General features: G+C 41.4%; 2 protein-coding genes across 7 annotated transcripts in view; one reads left to right on the forward strand and one right to left on the reverse strand.

The window, feature by feature from the left end:
- Positions 1–7,325, reverse strand: part of igsf8 (immunoglobulin superfamily, member 8) — a 64,524-nt gene extending 57,199 nt beyond the window's left edge. For 4 of the 5 annotated variants that reach the window (XM_049591762.1, XM_049591787.1, XM_049591754.1 and 1 more), the window contains exons 1-2: positions 7,042–7,325; positions 6,650–6,741 (exon numbers count right to left, since the gene is read on the reverse strand). The gene's annotated coding sequence lies outside the window, so the exon portion shown is untranslated. The remainder of the gene's footprint in view (positions 1–6,649; positions 6,742–7,041) is intronic. The other variant, XM_049591771.1, reaches the window with a different exon arrangement.
- On the forward strand, positions 6,880–18,020 carry tarbp2 (TAR (HIV) RNA binding protein 2). Of its 2 annotated transcripts, none has more exons than XM_049591866.1 (7): positions 6,880–7,013; positions 11,619–11,933; positions 12,150–12,219; positions 12,383–12,500; positions 13,012–13,139; positions 13,413–13,608; positions 16,071–18,020. In XM_049591866.1, the coding sequence occupies exons 2-7, from the start codon at positions 11,629–11,631 to the stop codon at positions 16,226–16,228; spliced, it is 975 nt and encodes a 324-aa protein (XP_049447823.1). In that variant the 5' UTR covers positions 6,880–7,013; positions 11,619–11,628; the 3' UTR covers positions 16,229–18,020. The 2 variants fall into 2 exon arrangements, with proteins under 2 accessions (XP_049447823.1, XP_049447814.1); XM_049591857.1 differs by lacking the exon at positions 6,880–7,013 and adding an exon at positions 9,643–9,857.
- Positions 18,021–18,077: the final 57 nt, after the last annotated feature.

Here is an 18,077-nt window from a genome sequence, read left to right on the forward strand (position 1 = left end):
TTACTCCACTCTCCAGCTTGAGAGGGGTAATTACTGAGAGCGATGCTCCAGCAGAATCAGGAGAGAGGAGAAGAGGGGATTAGGACAGGGGAGCTGTGGTTGTATTGTTTATTGAGGGAGGCGGTCAAACAAAGGACCCCAATTAAGGCAGGATGCAGGACGAAAGACATGATGTGGAGATACTAGAGGCTGAGCTGAGCCTCGAGTATGTTTCACAGTCTGTCAAAAATCTTCCAATTTGAGACCGTGCTGCCACAGGAGATTTCCTGCGTTAGTGTGAGTTAAAGTTAAAACACTGGTGTGTCTTTCTGCCCAGTCGGGTCAATTGGGTTATATTGCAGACTAATAAAAATACTTGAGGTGGGTGGACTTTCCACTCTGCATTAAAAGAGCGATAGCCTAAGGAAATGACGCCTACAGCAGATGTGTTGTGTACTATATTGGCTTCAGACAAATAACTGCTCAAAGGGGGAATCTTGATAATATGTGAAGAACAGGTGATGGTTGAAATAGATGATGAGCACATAAACAGTTTCAGAAATATGTTGCACCAACATCCCCATAAGCAATACAATTTAACCAATCCTAAAAAAAGAATAAACACAATGGATAACAATATTTTTTTTTACATAAAAGTGAATTTCATCACAGACAGAAATGAAGACCTGTGCAGCTGGAACCCCCCTGAAGCTACTGACTCTCCTGTTGTAACATTTACACTTCCCAGGCTGCATGGTTCCAATTTAGGGCTTCTAATGAGCTGTAGTTGAGGTCAATTTATATAAAACGTCCCGGGGCCGACTCTGTCATCAGGGACCGATATGTTTATGGTGGTCTGAAGTGGGCGCACGGTCGAGTCCACAACATAAAAGGCAAACAGGGGGAATGGGGTATGGGTAGGGTGTGTCAGGCCAGTGAGTGAGGGTGGGGGGTTAAGAAGACGGTCAGTGGCTTTTAAAACCTCTGCTGCTACTGGTATTTTCTGCCGTTTTTAAATCCCTCAGCAGTGGTGGTGGCGTACTGTAGCCTTAACTTTATTTTTACTTCTTTTATTTAGAAAGCCAGGAAACATTAAGTGTTGCTTCAAATACGGTCATAAAAAGAAAAATATACATGTAGTGACACATAGGGGCAAAAGAAGAAGCTGGACAATCTGTTCCATATGGTTTGCCCACTCGTGCCCCTGTACTCCATTTACAGAAACAAATCGCTGCAATACACCCAGACTTGTTAGGACCAAAAAGGTTATTCCAGAGGATCCCAGACACACCAGTTAAAGTCATCACACAGCCCATTTCCGACCTAACTAACACGAAGAGGCAATTTTAAAACATCCACTCAAGCAGTGTTTGGTTTAGCCATAAGACTTGATGAGTTACATAAACTTAATGAGTTACTCCAGGGAGTTCAAACTTTCTGAGATCCCAGCTGCTTAAAATGGGAGAACAACTCATCATGATGTGTTGAAGCAAATGCTAATGAACCCCCTTTTCCTGTTATTATCTGGTCCTAACTGAATAGTCGAGTAAAACAATGGGACTGTGCTGTGACATAGCCACAGGCACAGGGAGTGCAGGGAGGGCGGGGGGGTTTGTGGGTTTGTGGGATGCAGGACAAAAGCACAGGTGTCTGCAGGTGTGATGGAGCAGGGGGGGAGAAAGGGAAAAGAATGTCAGCACGCCCAGAGGCTCAGCAGTCAGGCCATAAGTAAAAACAAGATAAGGCTTTTTGGTATAGGGAAAAGGTAAAGTGACCTTAGTGAACCATAACATGACCTGAAAAGAAGGAGAGGTCGAGCTAAATAAGACAGAGGTTTAAGAGGAAAACATAACAGATAAGAGAGGGCAAGAGGTAAAAAGGTCAGGCTATCATACAGCTGTACTTTATGTCTACCTTGCTTATCATTTGTAGCCATCATGTACATGTCAGGAAAGGAAACAGCACCATGTTTCAAAGAGCTTATCTCTATAGACAGATATCTGCATACGTATGCAGAATCTGCAGGTGACAGGTTGCAAAAAAAGTCACATTGCAATTGCGATATGTGTCGTGATTTTAGGGAGAAATGGCAAAGTTTACATTTCATTTTCACTGAAAAAAGATAAGACGATGATGATGTGAGTTTTGCTGAGGTCTGTACCCAACAAGTGTGTTCCCTGGAACGTGATTTGTAGGCCAAGGCATCTGTGGCCATTTTTTAATTTCAATAATATTTCAAGTGATTGTGCAGCCCTTGCAAGGCAACAAGATTTCCGTATCAAAAGTATCAGAGGTGCTCTGGTTTCCATTTGTAATCTGAGTAGTACAGACTAATCACAGTTGAACGGCAGGTAAACAGACTGGGTATAGAGGCTGAACACGTTTGGCAAAATGCAATTTTAGAACACATCAGCTCATGTCTGACGACAAGTTAGCTTATATTAGCTTTTTTTTCAAATCTACCTGCATTCATATCTAGATATCTGCTCATAGTGATTAATGACTGTATAAAGATGGACAACTTCCTCCCACTGTACAAAAATAAAGTTAAAATATTCCGGATACGGCTGCTGCCATCATGTGCAGGTGGCGTCAATTAGAGCCAGAGTCTGCGTAGTAGCAGTCTCTGCGGTATCGAGTTCCCGCTAATACACCTGTCTGACCAATCGCAACTGGTGCCACTGATTGCGAGCACACCAGTTGGCACACACTAAAATTAAACTTATCTGGAAAATGAACAATTGATCAGTGTGATAAAAAGTAGCTAAAATGGCAGAAAAATAGGAAAAATTTATTTGATGTGTACTTTAGGTTTTAGTTGGCCCATGCCCCATCTGCTAACATAGAGGGGGTGGGATTTATGACCTATACTGCAGCCAGCCACCAGGGGGCGATTGAGGTATTTTGGCTTCACTCTTGGGGAGCACTCATGTCGTTCAACTATATACAGCCTATGACAGACATAAGCCAAAATGACAGAATAGGAAGTCTACACTGGATCAGCCTGAAATATTAGCCCTCGTCCCCACAGGCCTATTGTCATCAGACCGATAGCCAATGGGTTCAAAGCTTACAGAAAAGTACAATGGATGTGCCTAAGTGCTTTCCTTCATGCACACACGCATTTGAGTCCAGATGATGCAACAATCTTATATCTTGCAGCATTGCTTCCTATCTCTCCTCACTGAGTCATTATTACAGTGGTGACGGAGGTTAGACCACCCTCTCACTTTTGACAGTACAAACAGCAGTCTGTGTGGCTTGCATCATCAAACTCGCTGCTTTTCATACTTCCAGCTCTAATCACACAATGTCACAGCCGTTTCTAGCCCAGGACTGCCTTTAAAGTTTAAAGGGAGTCCTCCCTCGCTGCCCGATGCTCCAAATGCGGCACTAAATGAGGCCATTTTGTTTATAGGAACTGTGGGAGGGTTGTGGGTGACTCTGTGCCCCTTTAAAAAGATAATATGCTTCCCATTTAATGGCCTCCGGATGACAAATTGCTTCCAGGGGAAAATTAAGTTAAGAAAATTGCATGTGTGACACGTAAAGACATATCCACTCTACTTAAGATGTTTGACATCCATAATTCAATTATATGCAGCAGTAGGTGCAGTTAGGAATTTTTTTTCGAGACCACATTTGTCCCTTAAGGCAAGATTAAAGTCCACACTTTGGCTCTTTATCAGTGATCACTAGCATCTCTCCCCATGTAATGTTCATTTACTAATTGTTACAAATTATATATTTTTACATAAACATTTTGGATTTAAGGTCACTTATGGGGATCTATAGTGAGAGTACAGTAAAGCTGGTGTGGTTCACTTCATTTTAACCACAGTGGAAGTTTTTTCTTCATTAACATAAGGAGCAGCCTTATATGTATTGGAGATGGTTGGAAAAACACTTGGTGGCCAATTATAACCTAATACCCTTACAAACATCTAGAGCGCCCATAAACTGTTCTTTCCTTTTGAAAATGCTTACTATCTTGATGGCATGATGGTATTCTGACTGACATACAGCCCAAACCATTCTTGTTTTCTTTTTTCAAGCCACTAAATACTTCCTTGGAACATTTTAAGTGAAGGGATTTAAGAGAGACGGTGCAGAAAAAGGGATGGCAGAAAACTAAAAACACAAAACACGCAGGAGCAAAGGTAGAGAAAAACACAATCACATAGACCTGCCGCTAAAAGTATAGCGGTAAGTGATAAAAGAGAAGGCGGCCACGAAGCAAATGAATCTGGATTTGGATCAGCTGGATGAGGATACTGAAGAAAGAAAAAGAGGAAGGAGGGAGAGGAGAGAGAGAGAGACAGCAAGACAGACGGGGAGAGGGAGAGAGAGTCAAAATGCAGAAAGAGAACTGAGTGATTTGGGTTGGAAGCAAGAGCAGCGAGCCAGAGTTGGCAGGGTTTTGGTGGAGGAGTGTGGTGGTTCAGAAGTCCTCCAGCGCGAGGCGCCAGTGTGTCCGGCGGGGGCCCTGACCATGAGCTGCCTCACCCCCCCAGAGCCACGGCCACAAACCCCCTCTCCCCCTTCACCACCAGCACCGCCACCCATCCAACCCAAAACCCACTGGCAGGCAGCGCTTCACTGAAGCTGCTGCTGCTGCTGCATGTTTATTTAATATTCTGAAGAAATTGAAATATCTTTGTGGCTTTAACACACATACATACACAATTACATATCACTCACCCGCACACACACACATTCATGCGCGCACGCATACATTCACACACATTACCACCACAATATATAAATAAATAAAGTAGAGTAATAACGTTCTCTTGATCTGTGGCCAAGAATAGAGTTGGAGAAAATCTTTTTCAAATGGTGTTTTCAGAAGCGTAGAGGGAGGAGCGTGAATGTCTGACACTGCATGTTGCCTGAGCGGGCGGCATGTCTCAGACTGACTCCCACAGAGGAGAGAGAGCATTACCAAAAGTGGTTGACAAACAAGAAATAGTTCCCATGTGACAGGAACGGATGGGCTATGAAAAATAAATAAGGCCAAACATCTACATGTGCTGGCAGATTAAAATGTCGGCTCAATCATACATGGACGGCGTTGATTCTATAAAAAACTACGCACTTCACATGTTAAGCAATTTAGCAACTCTGAGTGTGTGGTCTGAGAATGAGAACATGTATATGAGGTGTTTGTGAAGTGCTAAATGAATGAATGTGCATGCCAGTCTTTTTCTGGGTGCGTGCATTCATGCATGGGTGCACACACACGCACACATCCATAATGAGTCTCTGATCATTACAAAGCAATTCCTTCAGACAGAAATCCCTTAAACAGCCTCGGTTTTTGGGCTTCATGCTATCCCCCTTCTGTCTCCTCTCTCCTCAACAGCCACCAACCACTGCTGCTGCCAAAAATAACACAGGAGCGCCACTCGAACCCGCGCCTCACCACAGCACAGCCTGGCCGCAAGAGAGGGATCAAAACACACACAAAAAAGGAAACACATCATATTGTGGAAGGAGGGAAAAAGAGCATTCATACCGCTCCATGCTTGAAGATATCTACTGATGATTTTGGCAACCAAAGAACCACACATAATGCACCAGGCCAAGACTGGGAAAAGGAAAGTGTGTTTGTGGATGTGTGTGTCAATGTGTGCATACATTTTGGATGTACTGCTAAGATGGTATTCATTTTCTGATCTCATTCAGTCAGTGATTCAACCACAGGCTCAATAAAAACACTTACATTATCACGTTAAAGGTCAATAAATTTAGGCTTTCAACTGACAAATGAAGGTCCCGAGAACATGGCGAATTAACTCTGAAAGTATGAATAATGAGCAGGAGGGGTATATACTCTGGTCACAGATAAATCATACTGCTGTGATTGTAGGTTTGGGAGTTCAAATGGGAGACAACTTTACTCATTGTCATGGCCGGTTCACTTTGTGTTGCACTTGGCAAAACACGCTTCTCCACACCGACACGCTGATGCCAGTGAATGAAGCCATCAGAATCCGAGCTGTGTTTCAACGGTGGCCAGTGGGGGTTTACAGGCAAACCATCATGGGATTAATTGTCGAGCCACAGAAATAAAGGAAGTGATGGAAAGGTGGAAAATGTACTGAAATATTTAATGGAAGTGCTGCTTTATTAGTTGGGCAGGAGGTTCTGAACTTGTGGGTCCAGAGGATTTTAAGGGTCTGACTCTGCATGACTCCTCTGGGTATTCACCAAAGCAGGGGGATCCAAACTAAGCAGAGAAAATCCCACAAAATTAGAGTTGTCGGTCCGTAATCTTATCCTACAATTAATTTCAATACCATAACTTTTTGCTTGCCCATATTACAAATGAACACAACATTCCTAACCCCTACACACACTGAAGGGTTAAATTTGGTTATGCAATGTAAGCTAGATAGAGCTTTTATCATTTCAACAGATTCTTCTTTGTATTTACTTATTGTTGAATTTTGTTTTGAGACTTGTGTTGCACCACTTTGATTCTCATCTTTTTGTACTTTAATTACCTTATTTAATTGTACTGCAATATCTTAATCTTGATTTTTGCCATGTAAACACTTTGTATCTTTGTTTTGAAGGGTGCTGTGTACATAAAGTTTGTTGTTATTACTTATAAAAGAGGTGATTATCTTTGAGTAGACACACCGCAGTTATTTTGGGTACAAACCTTGACTTTTAGCTTTATGATGGTCCATGTGTGTCTCCGTGCGGGTCCATGGTGGAGATGGCAGGTGCCAGGCAGCCCAAGGCCCCAAAGCCCTAACAAAACCCGGACAGAGAGGCTTGTCAGATGGGGATATCAGTGACAGACTGTCGCCCTCTTCTGGTTCCTTTGAGTCACAATAAATGATTTCACACAGAGCCAAGATGCAATCGAAGTTGTCGACACAAACAAATCACTATGTAACCTATAATTAAGAGAACCAACCGGTTAAACCTGCTACTTAACGCAGAAAACGTTATAGAAAGTAGGATAATTACTTTCTCACACGCAGAACAAAATGAGGCAGAAACAACTAACATTAACTCAGGTAAGTTACAGTTGGTATTAGCACTTACCTGAATACTTTGATTTTCTGGTCCTTTCTCATCGAATGCAGTTGTCTTATCAGCTAGCTTGTTGGCTAACGTTAGCTAGCTGCGTAACAAAACACAAAAAACGTTAATGTTAAACAAAGAAAGTATGTTTGTTTAATTTTAACCGTTAATTCAGCAGTTCCTGTGCTGACATTAATCATTTTAAAACCGTGAAGAGGATCATTTCCCTAAAAGAAGTTTCCTGTCGGTATTATCTTTGGGATAAATAACGTTCCGTTCATCTTCACGGAAAGAAGGTAACGTAACGTTAGGGACTGTTCTTTATTATTATGTGTCCCTCTTGAGTTGCCATAGGAAGGGGAAGTTGCTACCAATGTAGCCAAGCAGCAAAACTAAATAATTATTAAAATAATAAATGGGATGGAAGATGGCGTAACAGCTCCAACTGCCCATTTATTTTTCTTCACACCAAAACTCTCACACATGCACAATTGCCCTAAAACTGCAGAATGTCACCCCAAAACTTTCTCTGCTCTACGGCAACTCAAGAGGGACAGACAATGTAAAACAGCCTGTTACATGTGGGTTTTCTTTATTTGACCCTCCCCAAAGATTTGAAAATGCAAATATTTTTTCTTGAGCCACCCTGAGTTACTGGTGGAAAAGGTATGACTCTTCCTCCACCATAAATTATTATTATTATTATTATTATTATTATTATTTAAATATACCCTTTGATGTTTAAAAGTTAAAAATTAAAAGTTGAAGATGAAATCCTGGTGTTTAAAAAAAAAAGCCTGGGTTTGTCACTTTTGTTGTGTGTGCTGGTTAGTGTAATTTTTAATGTTAGTTACACATGAGATGTTCAAGGATCGTTGAAAATTTTAAAAAATCCCGAAATTTTCTGTTTTTACAGTTGACTTATAGCTGACTATGATAAATGGTGTAAAACATGCTATTGCAGCTTCCAAATAAATTCAAAAATAGCCGCCCACAGATGCCGTAAGGGGAAATATGATCAACTCACTGTCTTTGGTTTAGTTTTACTCACTGTTTAATGAGTCAGGGTGCGTCAGTTGGTTGACTGATTTGCAGGATGTATGTAAAGCTGCAAGATGACATTAGGAACTGATTGTCTTGACTATCGCATTTTGAAAAAAAGGAAAACAAAATCCCCAAATAAACAGTTCTTTACAAAAACAGAGTTCAACTCAACGGGGTATAAAACTACTTCATCAAACATTAAAAAACTAAAATTAACCAAACACACAGCGGTTAAAGACTTTAACTCTGTGGCATCTTCCACGCTCCACACTCACTTCAGCACACCTGCCTTTAGCCCTTTTTAAATAGGAATTGTGCAAATCTGCAGGAAAGCCCAATCAGTCTTTTTTCAGCATTGGCAGTAAAAAACAAAATCGGGGAGTGCAGCGAAATGCCACCTACCTACCTTTGTTCATACAGAACGTGCCTTTCTCGGGGCAATGGGGGGCATGAGCAAGTAACAAAAATGTGTAGCTCAGTGTGTGACGTAAACATTGACGTGGGAGGGAAGGCGTGGCTGGTCAGTCCTTCGACGATTCTCTCATAAGTTGGCCTGTCCTTCACCGTTCTGTCATATGACGGTTAATGGCCTCTTTGTTTGCGAGGGCAAGGAGGACGTGCAATTCCTTGTCTCCCCAGTTGCTCATCTTTAAAGTGTCTTTCAGGTTTGCATTCCCCTCTTGCTACAAGCTGCTCATTCGTGCTATCAGCTGTTTTCTGTTAGTCCACCACCAGTGGGTCGCATGTGCAGCGTCATCAACAGCTCCTCCCACAACAGTCATCAACAGCCCCCTGGTGGAAGGGCACCTCATTCTTTTTAAACCAAAATGGTGCCGCCAATATGTTTACTCCTACACGGCGGAAAATTGGTCACCTCGGATCAACTCGCCAATCCCGTTCTGTGTGTCTAAAAGCTTGCCTTCAAAATGGCCCAACATTCGCCGAAAATCTGGCAGTGTAAAAGGGGCTTTTGATTAAAGGTTCCCGAAATGCCAGGTCAGGTGGTGCATTGGACTGACACAAAATATAATAGGAAACTAGGACTTGCTTCAAATGACTCCAACACATGCCTTCCAAACGTGCCCATGGGTTCGAAAGGCATGTTTTACATTATAAATCTACTGTAAACTAAATACAAAATACAACCATTTAAATTTGTATGCCCCTTCTTTAAGCCAAAATAAACATCATAAGTCCCTCCCCAGTGCTTAAAAATGATTTGACATGCCTTCCCCTTTCTTGCACCACTCCCTCCCCCCTCACAAGTAATGAACTGTCCCTTAACTGCACCATAACTTCAACTTTATACACTATTTTAAACGGTTTTAACTCTTGATGGCATATTTTTACTTTCTCTCTGCAAACTAATGTTTCCAATCTGTTAAGAGTAAGTGACTTTTCACCTTTCTCTGCTGTGATGAAAGTACCTGCAGCCTCTGACACACCGTCCCTGACAAACTTGCTGCCACTCGGCGTTTTCCGGTGTTCAAACCGAACAAATCCGAAGCGTCCACGGACCAATGAGAATTCGAGTTTCGCGGGACTCCGTGTTACGTCATATCTGTGCTGCAAACAGGACCCCGCAGCATTCTGCCGGAGCGGAGGGGGCTTCGTCTGCTCTTCACATGCCGTTGCCTCATCATCCGTCTGAGAAAATACCGGCTAATGAAAGCAAGTGTCTGTTGTGGTGGGGGGATTAACCATCCGATACCGATCGGCTCTGTCTGCGTGAAATAGGGAATGAACGACGAGACAGCATCGGACAGCTGGAAGAGAAACTCCGGGTGCTCCAGGTGTGAAGCTGCACAGAAGCTAAAGCTAGCTTAGCATAGGGGCTAGCAAGGGGCCTAACTGATAAACAGACCTTTTTTATTGATAGTTTTTCAGAGTGTCTGCCACAGCAAAGCCTCTGGTTTCATCTCTGGCTAACACACCGACATTTTGTTGATACAAACTTAACTCAGCTAGCTTCAAAGATTGAAAGAGATCCACCTGCCAACCTCAGTTACTGTCATTGTCATTTAACTTCTGTTTAGACATACATGACCCATTTTGGTCATTTATTAAATTACAGTTGATCCCTGTGTACTTACTGATTTGCTAGTGGCATCAAGAGACCATACTGTTTAGTGTTCATAGCCCAAGTTACATCCACAAGAACAAACTTAATTGATATGACACTGTGCAACACTGTACATAGTGTACATAACATAGTCCCCCATAGAGAAGAAGCCAGACTTAAAGCAGTAGGCTGCTGTGGTTATAGTTTTTATCAGGTTTACATAGTTAAAACTAAAGCAGAGAACTGCTCGTGTTATTTAGCCTACCCTCACTGATGAAAATAATACAAACACCTGTCAGTATTGTGCTTTATAATTCAGCAGCACCACAATCTGCAGCCTCCAAAATAACCGCACAGTTGAATCAACACCTCAGCTAACACTGAACTAGGGTTGCAATGGTATGGGATTTTCACAGTATAATAACCGTCTCTGAAAATATCAAGGTATTACAGAATTTCTATTATAAATCAGAATGACCCTTAAAGGAAGGAAAATGGAAGGGTGATTCTTGGTTGAACAAGTGTTTATTACTATAACTGGAACTTGAAACTATTTTGTCAATGGAAGTATGTGTAAAAAGTCTGCCCATTGAAAATAACTAAAATTAAGGGGCGATTCTCTGTCCAGTTGCATTTTTTTCCCCCAAAATTGTAGATAAGCTGTGTACATGGTATGTCCACTGTCAAATTTTAAATCACGGTATACCTTAAAACTGGTATATGCAACCCTAAACTGAACATTATAACCTTCTTGGAAGTAGTATTTACTGCAGGAATGTTGACTGCATGAGATTCAGTTACAGTAATTACCTGCACTTCCACCAAGCAGTACGGTACACTACAGTTCAATTCGGTAAGCTTATGTGCCACCTAGCACATCTGCCTGTACATACATTTCCATGGCCGTTTTTCCCATAGGATTGTTTTTCCATATTTTCTTAAGCATTTTTTTTGAGGTGAAATAATCATGCTTGCAAAATTATATATAGTGTGACTTCATCTAAAACCAGCTCTAGTGATATATAGTGATACAGTTTTTGATTTTATTTGATTAAGTTTTAGATTTGAGCTGTTTAGATTCCCATTGCCACAATGCAAAAGAGGTAAAGGGACTTTTAGTTTACTTTCACAGTGAGTTTTATAGATTTGAGTAAGCTGGACAGTGGACATTGTTTCTGGATGGACACTGCAACATTAATGCCTTTTGAAAAGGAACCATGTTATATTGGGGTGGTGGCTTTGATGTCTCAAAACCTTTTGTAATTCAAGTGAAGGACTCAGTAATTACACTAGCCTCAGTTTAGTCAGTGCAGTGATGTCTGTTTAATAGAAAGACTGTGAAAAGGGTTATCGTATGGATAAGAACACATTACTGACTATTCTATGAAATGTTTCATGAATGGTCTCAACAACACTATTTTCTAGAGACCTTTGTATATTAATCAGCAGTTGTTCAACAGCCCCTCTCATGTTGGGTCTTTCTTTTATTTAGTATTGAGCAAATGCTGGCTGTGAATCCCGGAAAGACGCCCATCAGTCTGCTGCAGGAGTATGGAACGCGGATAGGCAAGACCCCAGTGTATGACCTGCTGAAGGCCGAGGGACAGGCCCACCAGCCCAACTTCACGTTCCGCGTCTCCGTCGGAGAGATCAGCTGCACCGGCCAAGGGCCCAGCAAGAAGGCAGCCAAGCACAAAGCAGCCGAGGCTGCTCTGAAGATGCTCAAGGGAGGTCTTGGAGGTCCCGCCGGAGTTGGTGTTGGAGCAGACGGATTTATTGGGGTTGACGTGTCTACTGATGGAGATAGGTCAGTTTCTTATTTAGTTTTTCTATTTTTTTTTTTTTTTTTTTTTACACTGGCTCTGAAGCTTAAATGATACACAGATAGACACGTGATGCCAGCATCCAATAAAACATCTCAGTTTGCTCTGTGCATCTAAGCAATGATCAGATGTGAGATAGAGGTTGTGTTTCTGGTTTCATTACTTCCTCTTCTGCTTGTTTTATCTCATCTTCTGTGCAGCTCCCAGTCAGAGATGAAGACCTCAGGCAGTTCTCAGCAGTCTGAATGTAATCCTGTAGGAGCTCTGCAGGTGAATAAACAAACTCCTGTTGCATAAGGGTTTATTTTGCTCTTTGACTGTTTCATCAGTCCCTCCCAGTTTTTTGTTACAAGCAATATCTGCATAGTTTATAGTTGCATGCCATTTGTTTTTAGAAGTATGTGTACAAGTATTCTGTGTACATCTTTGCCAGGAATTGGTGGTGCAGAAAGGATGGCGATTGCCAGAGTACACAGTCACCCAGGAGTCTGGCCCAGCACATCGAAAAGAGTTCACCATGACCTGCAGAGTTGAGAGATTTGTGGAAATCGGTAAAAAGCAGAGTTTTTATTTTTGGAGATTCTTCTGAGTATATTTACAGGTTTTCATAGGGCTCATAGGGCTGACGCATAGAGAGAGACAACCATACATGCTCACCTGCATGTCTTTGGACTGTGGGAGGAAGCTGTTGAACTCCAGTCAGCAGGTTCAAACAGGATGCTGACAGAAAACTCAAAACTCAGAAAATAAAAACTCATTAAAGTTGAAGAAAATCATATGTGCTGCCTTTTACAGGGTTGCCAAGTAATTTCTGACCTTCATTGACCCATACCAATAACATAGCATTGACAGGTCTCTGTCACAGTTTAGAGCTGCTACTGGAAATAAAAATAGCATTGGATACAGATTAGGCTAAGTTGGAGTGGTTATCAAGTAAAGCTTGCGGTTGCTGCCTATCAAAGTCTTACTGAATGAATATCAGTAAGTTGGTCTCATCATCAATCAGTGGTCATTACTTCTGCAACATTACTCAGTATTACATAATCTTGTGTTCCTTTGTAGGAAGTGGAACCTCCAAGAAGCTAGCCAAGAGAAACGCTGCAGCTAAGATGTTATCACGTATACACGATGTCCCAGTCGACCTGAGGACCAGCAATGACGCCGACGCAGAAGAGGACACATTCAACATGGTGAGAAACAAACAGAAATAGACTTTCAGTGTGCACCAGTTGACAAAGGTCATGACAGTCCTGCTTGTTGAATTATTTGGCACAATACAGGAAAGAATGTGCAACAGTGCAACACATGCAAATGTTGTATTTGCATTGCATAGCGCTGAATAGAATATAATGCAGAATACCATGAGCAATGCAGCCCATCACCCCTTTTCTTACGTATAAACCTTGCAGGCAGATAACAGTGTTTATTAACTGCTATGAAATTAACCTCCCTTGCTCACACAGCACATGGGGAGCAGAGCTGAGACGGGCAAAAGTAAAGGCTTCAGCTGCACGTGGGACTCTCTGCGTAACTCGGCTGGAGAGAAGATCCTCCAGCTCCGCAGCCACCCTCTGGGCATGCCCACTGACTCCAACTTCTGCTCTTTGCTGAGTGACCTGTCTGTGGAGCAGCGCTTTGACGTCAGCTACCTGGATCTAGGTGAATAAATTACAGTTGCATTCACTTCTGCAGAGCACCACAGTGTGATTACAGTGGAAACTCAAGTAGGATTTACCATTGAAACATTGGGCCTCATTTCATCGTGCCTATGTTAGTAAATCAGAACCATTCTAAACTGACAGGTGCGTGTCCGCGATCTGCAATTAGCATACTACCACGCCTCCATTTCTCCATATAAGGAAACCGCTTGCCTAGAGTTGATTCATGAATGAAGGAAGCGGTTACGCAAGGAGAGAAGTAGTAAATTTCACAGTTTGTTAGAAGCGATGGCGCCGGGTCTTACAGGAATGCCATGGGTCATTGTAAGATTGCGGAGGACACAGCATGCCAGGATGATTTTGCACACCTTCTCGGGGGTATAAAGTAGTTTGCCACCGGCCGTATCTGATCCAAACACATCCAACAGCCCTTAAGCACGCCAAAAGTGCGCTCTACGGTGCGTGTGTGGGCATGTATGTTATTATAGCTCACCTCTTGAGGGGTTTCAGGGTTTGCGTATGGTGTCATCAGCCATGTTTTAAGGCCATATGCCCGGTCACCCAAACAATATAACATTTTAACATTAACGGAATAGACTTACTGAAAGGAATAGAGACTTACTGAAATTACTAACTTAAAACAATTGAAATAAAAGACTAGAACAAAAGATGCTCACCAACAAGCCATCCACTTCTCACAGCCCCTGCCTCCAAACGCATTCCCACTGAACTGTTTTGCGAAATAAATGAGTCGTGGGTGCCTCCTGGCCAGCGGGCCACAGCCTTAAGGATATGGCAGTCGGCATTACAGATCATCTGCACGCTGATGGAGTGATAGTTTTTCTGTTCATGTTATTGTTAATATTTTAATTGTCACAATGATGAGGGTGAACGTGTGTCAGTTTCATGGTAATTTAATCCATTTGGCCAATATATTAGTAAATTAATTATTTAAAAAAATGTTAATTAAATATCTTTTTCATGAATGTGGTTTTATAGACTCTGCATGGACTTAAAAGGTATGTTTGCATTTTCTAAGTCAGTTTGGCCTTCCTCATTTGTGCGTACGCATGGTCTGAGGCAGTTCTAAATTTGTTCGCAGAGTAAGAATAAATTCGGATAAGAAAATATTGAGGAATCCCGGATTTGTGCGTCAAACGATCGTACGCACAGTTTAAGCACAGATTTGTGCATACGCACTGTTTGTGAATGAGGCCCAATAAGAGGAAATGTGGAGTCAGTGGTCATCACTGGCTACGTGTCTGCATTCATGAAGAGTTGCATTTTAGTTAAGAGCATGTAAATGTAATGAATTAGTTGAGTTTACTCAGTGCATATAATAAATTTACTAGGGTGCATTATTTTTGTCTGGTGTGGAAGCCTCTGCACAAACTTCCACAGCATAATGGAGTCATAATGATGGCAGCATACAGAATACAAATGTCATGCTGTGTGGTTAGTATTACTGTCATCAGATAAAGAGGAAGTAGCTCACAGCTTCATGTTGTCACAGTTCAGTGCTGGTGAACAATTGTGAATGTGGACAGCACTTCACAGAAGGACCAACATTTAAAAGATGGCAGGTTTTTGTCGGTTTAGAGCTGAATTTACTCTTTGAATTATTTATAAATGTTTGCTATTTGTGCTTTATTTTGTTGAGGAACCACAGCACTCAGTGACTCTGAGACTGACAGATTTGTGTTTGTATAATTTATCTATTAAATTCTAATGATATCAAGTAGTAATAATACTAAACATTTGAGGGTTACAGAGTCAGAGAGTTGTTTTTTTGTCTCTGTTTTATAGGATTAAAGGTCAGTAGATAACCTTTATAAATATAACTTTTTGTCATATTTTCTGAAACTGACACTTTAGCCTCCTGAAAGTAGACATGAGACAGGCCCCTCTTGCTCTTCCTAGTCCTCCCAATGGCATGTGCAAGAATCCACCGCACCTTATTGAAAACAACCAATAACAGCCGAAGAGTCTCTAATGCCGTGTCAGTCACGGCATGTGCACACAGTGCAGCGCAGTCAAGCTCAGTATCTTCAGTGTGCAGCTTCAGGAGGAGCTTTGCAAACACAATAGCTGAGAAACAACAACCAGCAATGACAGAAACAGCCCATTCGTTCTTTGCCAACAACAGTGTACACAGCAAAGACAAGTAAACAGAGGTGGATCAACAATGAAAAGCAACGTAAAAAGAGAGTTAAACCAAGCATGCATCGGTTTTGAGTCCCTCCAGGCCCCGTAGCTCTCTCCATCTTGGAAAAGCTGCTTCAGTGTTCAATCACGTTTGATATTGCGTTAGAGAGTTGTTCTTTAACTTCCAGGGATGTTTCTAAAGCAGCAGTGATGGTGACAATCTCTGTTTTATAGTCAAAATGTTGCTGAACTCTGCTGTTGAAGCAAACAAACAAAATCACCGTTAAGACTTAACATTCTTGTTCTTTCTCGTTTCAGAGGAGCGCAGTCTGAGCGGCCTGTGCCAGTGTCTAGTGGAGCTGTCCACGCAGCCAATCACAGTGTGCCATGGCTTTGCTCCGAGCATAGACGCCGCTCGAGCCAATGCGGCCCACAATGCACTGCAGTACCTCAAAATCATGGCTGGAGGGAAGTGATGTCATCTTCCTCTTCACGGACTCGAACTCGCCACCACATAATGCCAGGATGAATTTCCTCTTTGGACGACGGAGGCACTTTTGTGATGAGTTCAAATAACGCAGATTACCTCAAATATTGGAAATAGAGACTTTTTTTTAAATCCCCAAATGAACCCTGGAGCTTTGTTTTTTTTTGTTTTTTGGTCACGTCCTTTTTGTTGCCAATGAAGATTTAGTTGCCCAAAAACTGTGTGCCCCTCTCATGGACATTTTGCATATTTGTCACATTTTATTTTAAAAATGCATTTCCAGTTTTTGTTTGCTCGGCATTCCGCAGTGCTGTATTTACCCGAGAATCCAAAGTTTAAAAAGACTTTATCTGAAATCATAAATGGTGCTCGTGCAGTGAGTTCCCAAATAACTGCAGACAAATTATGCTGCAACAAAACGTCGCAAGGGGGTTGTAGAAATTGGACTATGGAATCAGCAATTTTTGGTGCTTTGTTGAACCCCCCGTTCACATGGACGACCAGAAGAAAAATTTCAAGCCATGTGCCGAAACGTGGAGAGAAAAGGACTCTGCTAAAAAGATATCGGATGATAATTATTGTAAAGACTGCCCTGTTTTCAGATTAACTTGTTTGAGGAAATGTGGCTTTTGTTGTTTATTCATTTCAATCCTAAAAACACAAATTGTTTATCTCTTTAACGCTGTGAATGTTGGGCTTTAAAGATTTTAATTTGGTCATTTTTTCCTCGTTTAAATACCCAGGTCAAGATTACGATCAGTTGAAACTCACCTTGTGAAATTTATTTAACATTATGAACTCAAATAGGGTTTAAGTTTTGAAAATTTAGCTTTTCCAATCATGTTACTGTTTGGCGTTCCCAAAGTAGAAACTGTCAGATGATTGAAAATGACTGACTGATGAATTGTCTTTATAATGTGGGCAGATTTGCCCCTTTATTGAAGACCTGACAAGGCTCATGTTGATGGCTTTCGGAACAGTAAGAGAGAAATTAACTCATACTGTGTGTCTTTTTGATTGTGAGAACAAGAAAAATACTACACACTACATGTACATTATAATTAAATTTAAAATTGACTCATTGGTCCCATTTACCCCTGAATGGGCAAAAAACGCAGTCATCCCAGGGGGATTAAACCCATTTCAGTGTAAGACAAAAATGAGTTAATGATTAGGATGAAAGAGGAAAACACTACTGTGACTCTTCTGATAAAGCATTGTTCCTGTTCATTTTGACTTCCATAATCATAGACCAGACAAACAATGCTACCACAGCTTGTTATGTAGAGTTCCAATGTTTCTTGTGCTCTTTATTCCCAGTATTGTTTCATATATATTTTAAACCCCTGTCACTTTTTGTTAATGTGACTGATTTCTGTAATGATATCTGATTATTTTCTCTAACCTCTTGCTGTGTCTTGGTGTAAGGATTCATTCCCACCCACCTCAGTGTATTTTCATATATACTGTCTTGCACTTAGCTGGAGTAAGTATTGAGAATAGTCAACAGTTTGCACTTCTTTAAAAGATAATGTCCTTTGCACATTGCAGGCTGACCAAGTTTCCGGTGTGTTTAATGTTATCCTCATTCTGTGAAAAGGCAGATCTGTATCTTGTGTGAATTTGAATAAGGAACTTAAAAACCCCACTGATGTCGATGCTGACATCCACACATTTAAGACTTTTCGTTGTGTCAGTAGAAGACATTGCCCCCGTTGTAGAGAAACAATGTGAAATTGACTTTGTTTCCAATAAAACATTTTTGTATATTTTTCTGCCAAGTGTTGTTGTAGTCATTTGAATGTTGAAATTATGGTCCACACAGTATTTCATCAAGA

This window comes from Epinephelus fuscoguttatus, linkage group LG1 (genome assembly GCF_011397635.1).
Source record: "Epinephelus fuscoguttatus linkage group LG1, E.fuscoguttatus.final_Chr_v1".
Taxonomy (NCBI): domain Eukaryota; kingdom Metazoa; phylum Chordata; class Actinopteri; order Perciformes; family Serranidae; genus Epinephelus; species Epinephelus fuscoguttatus.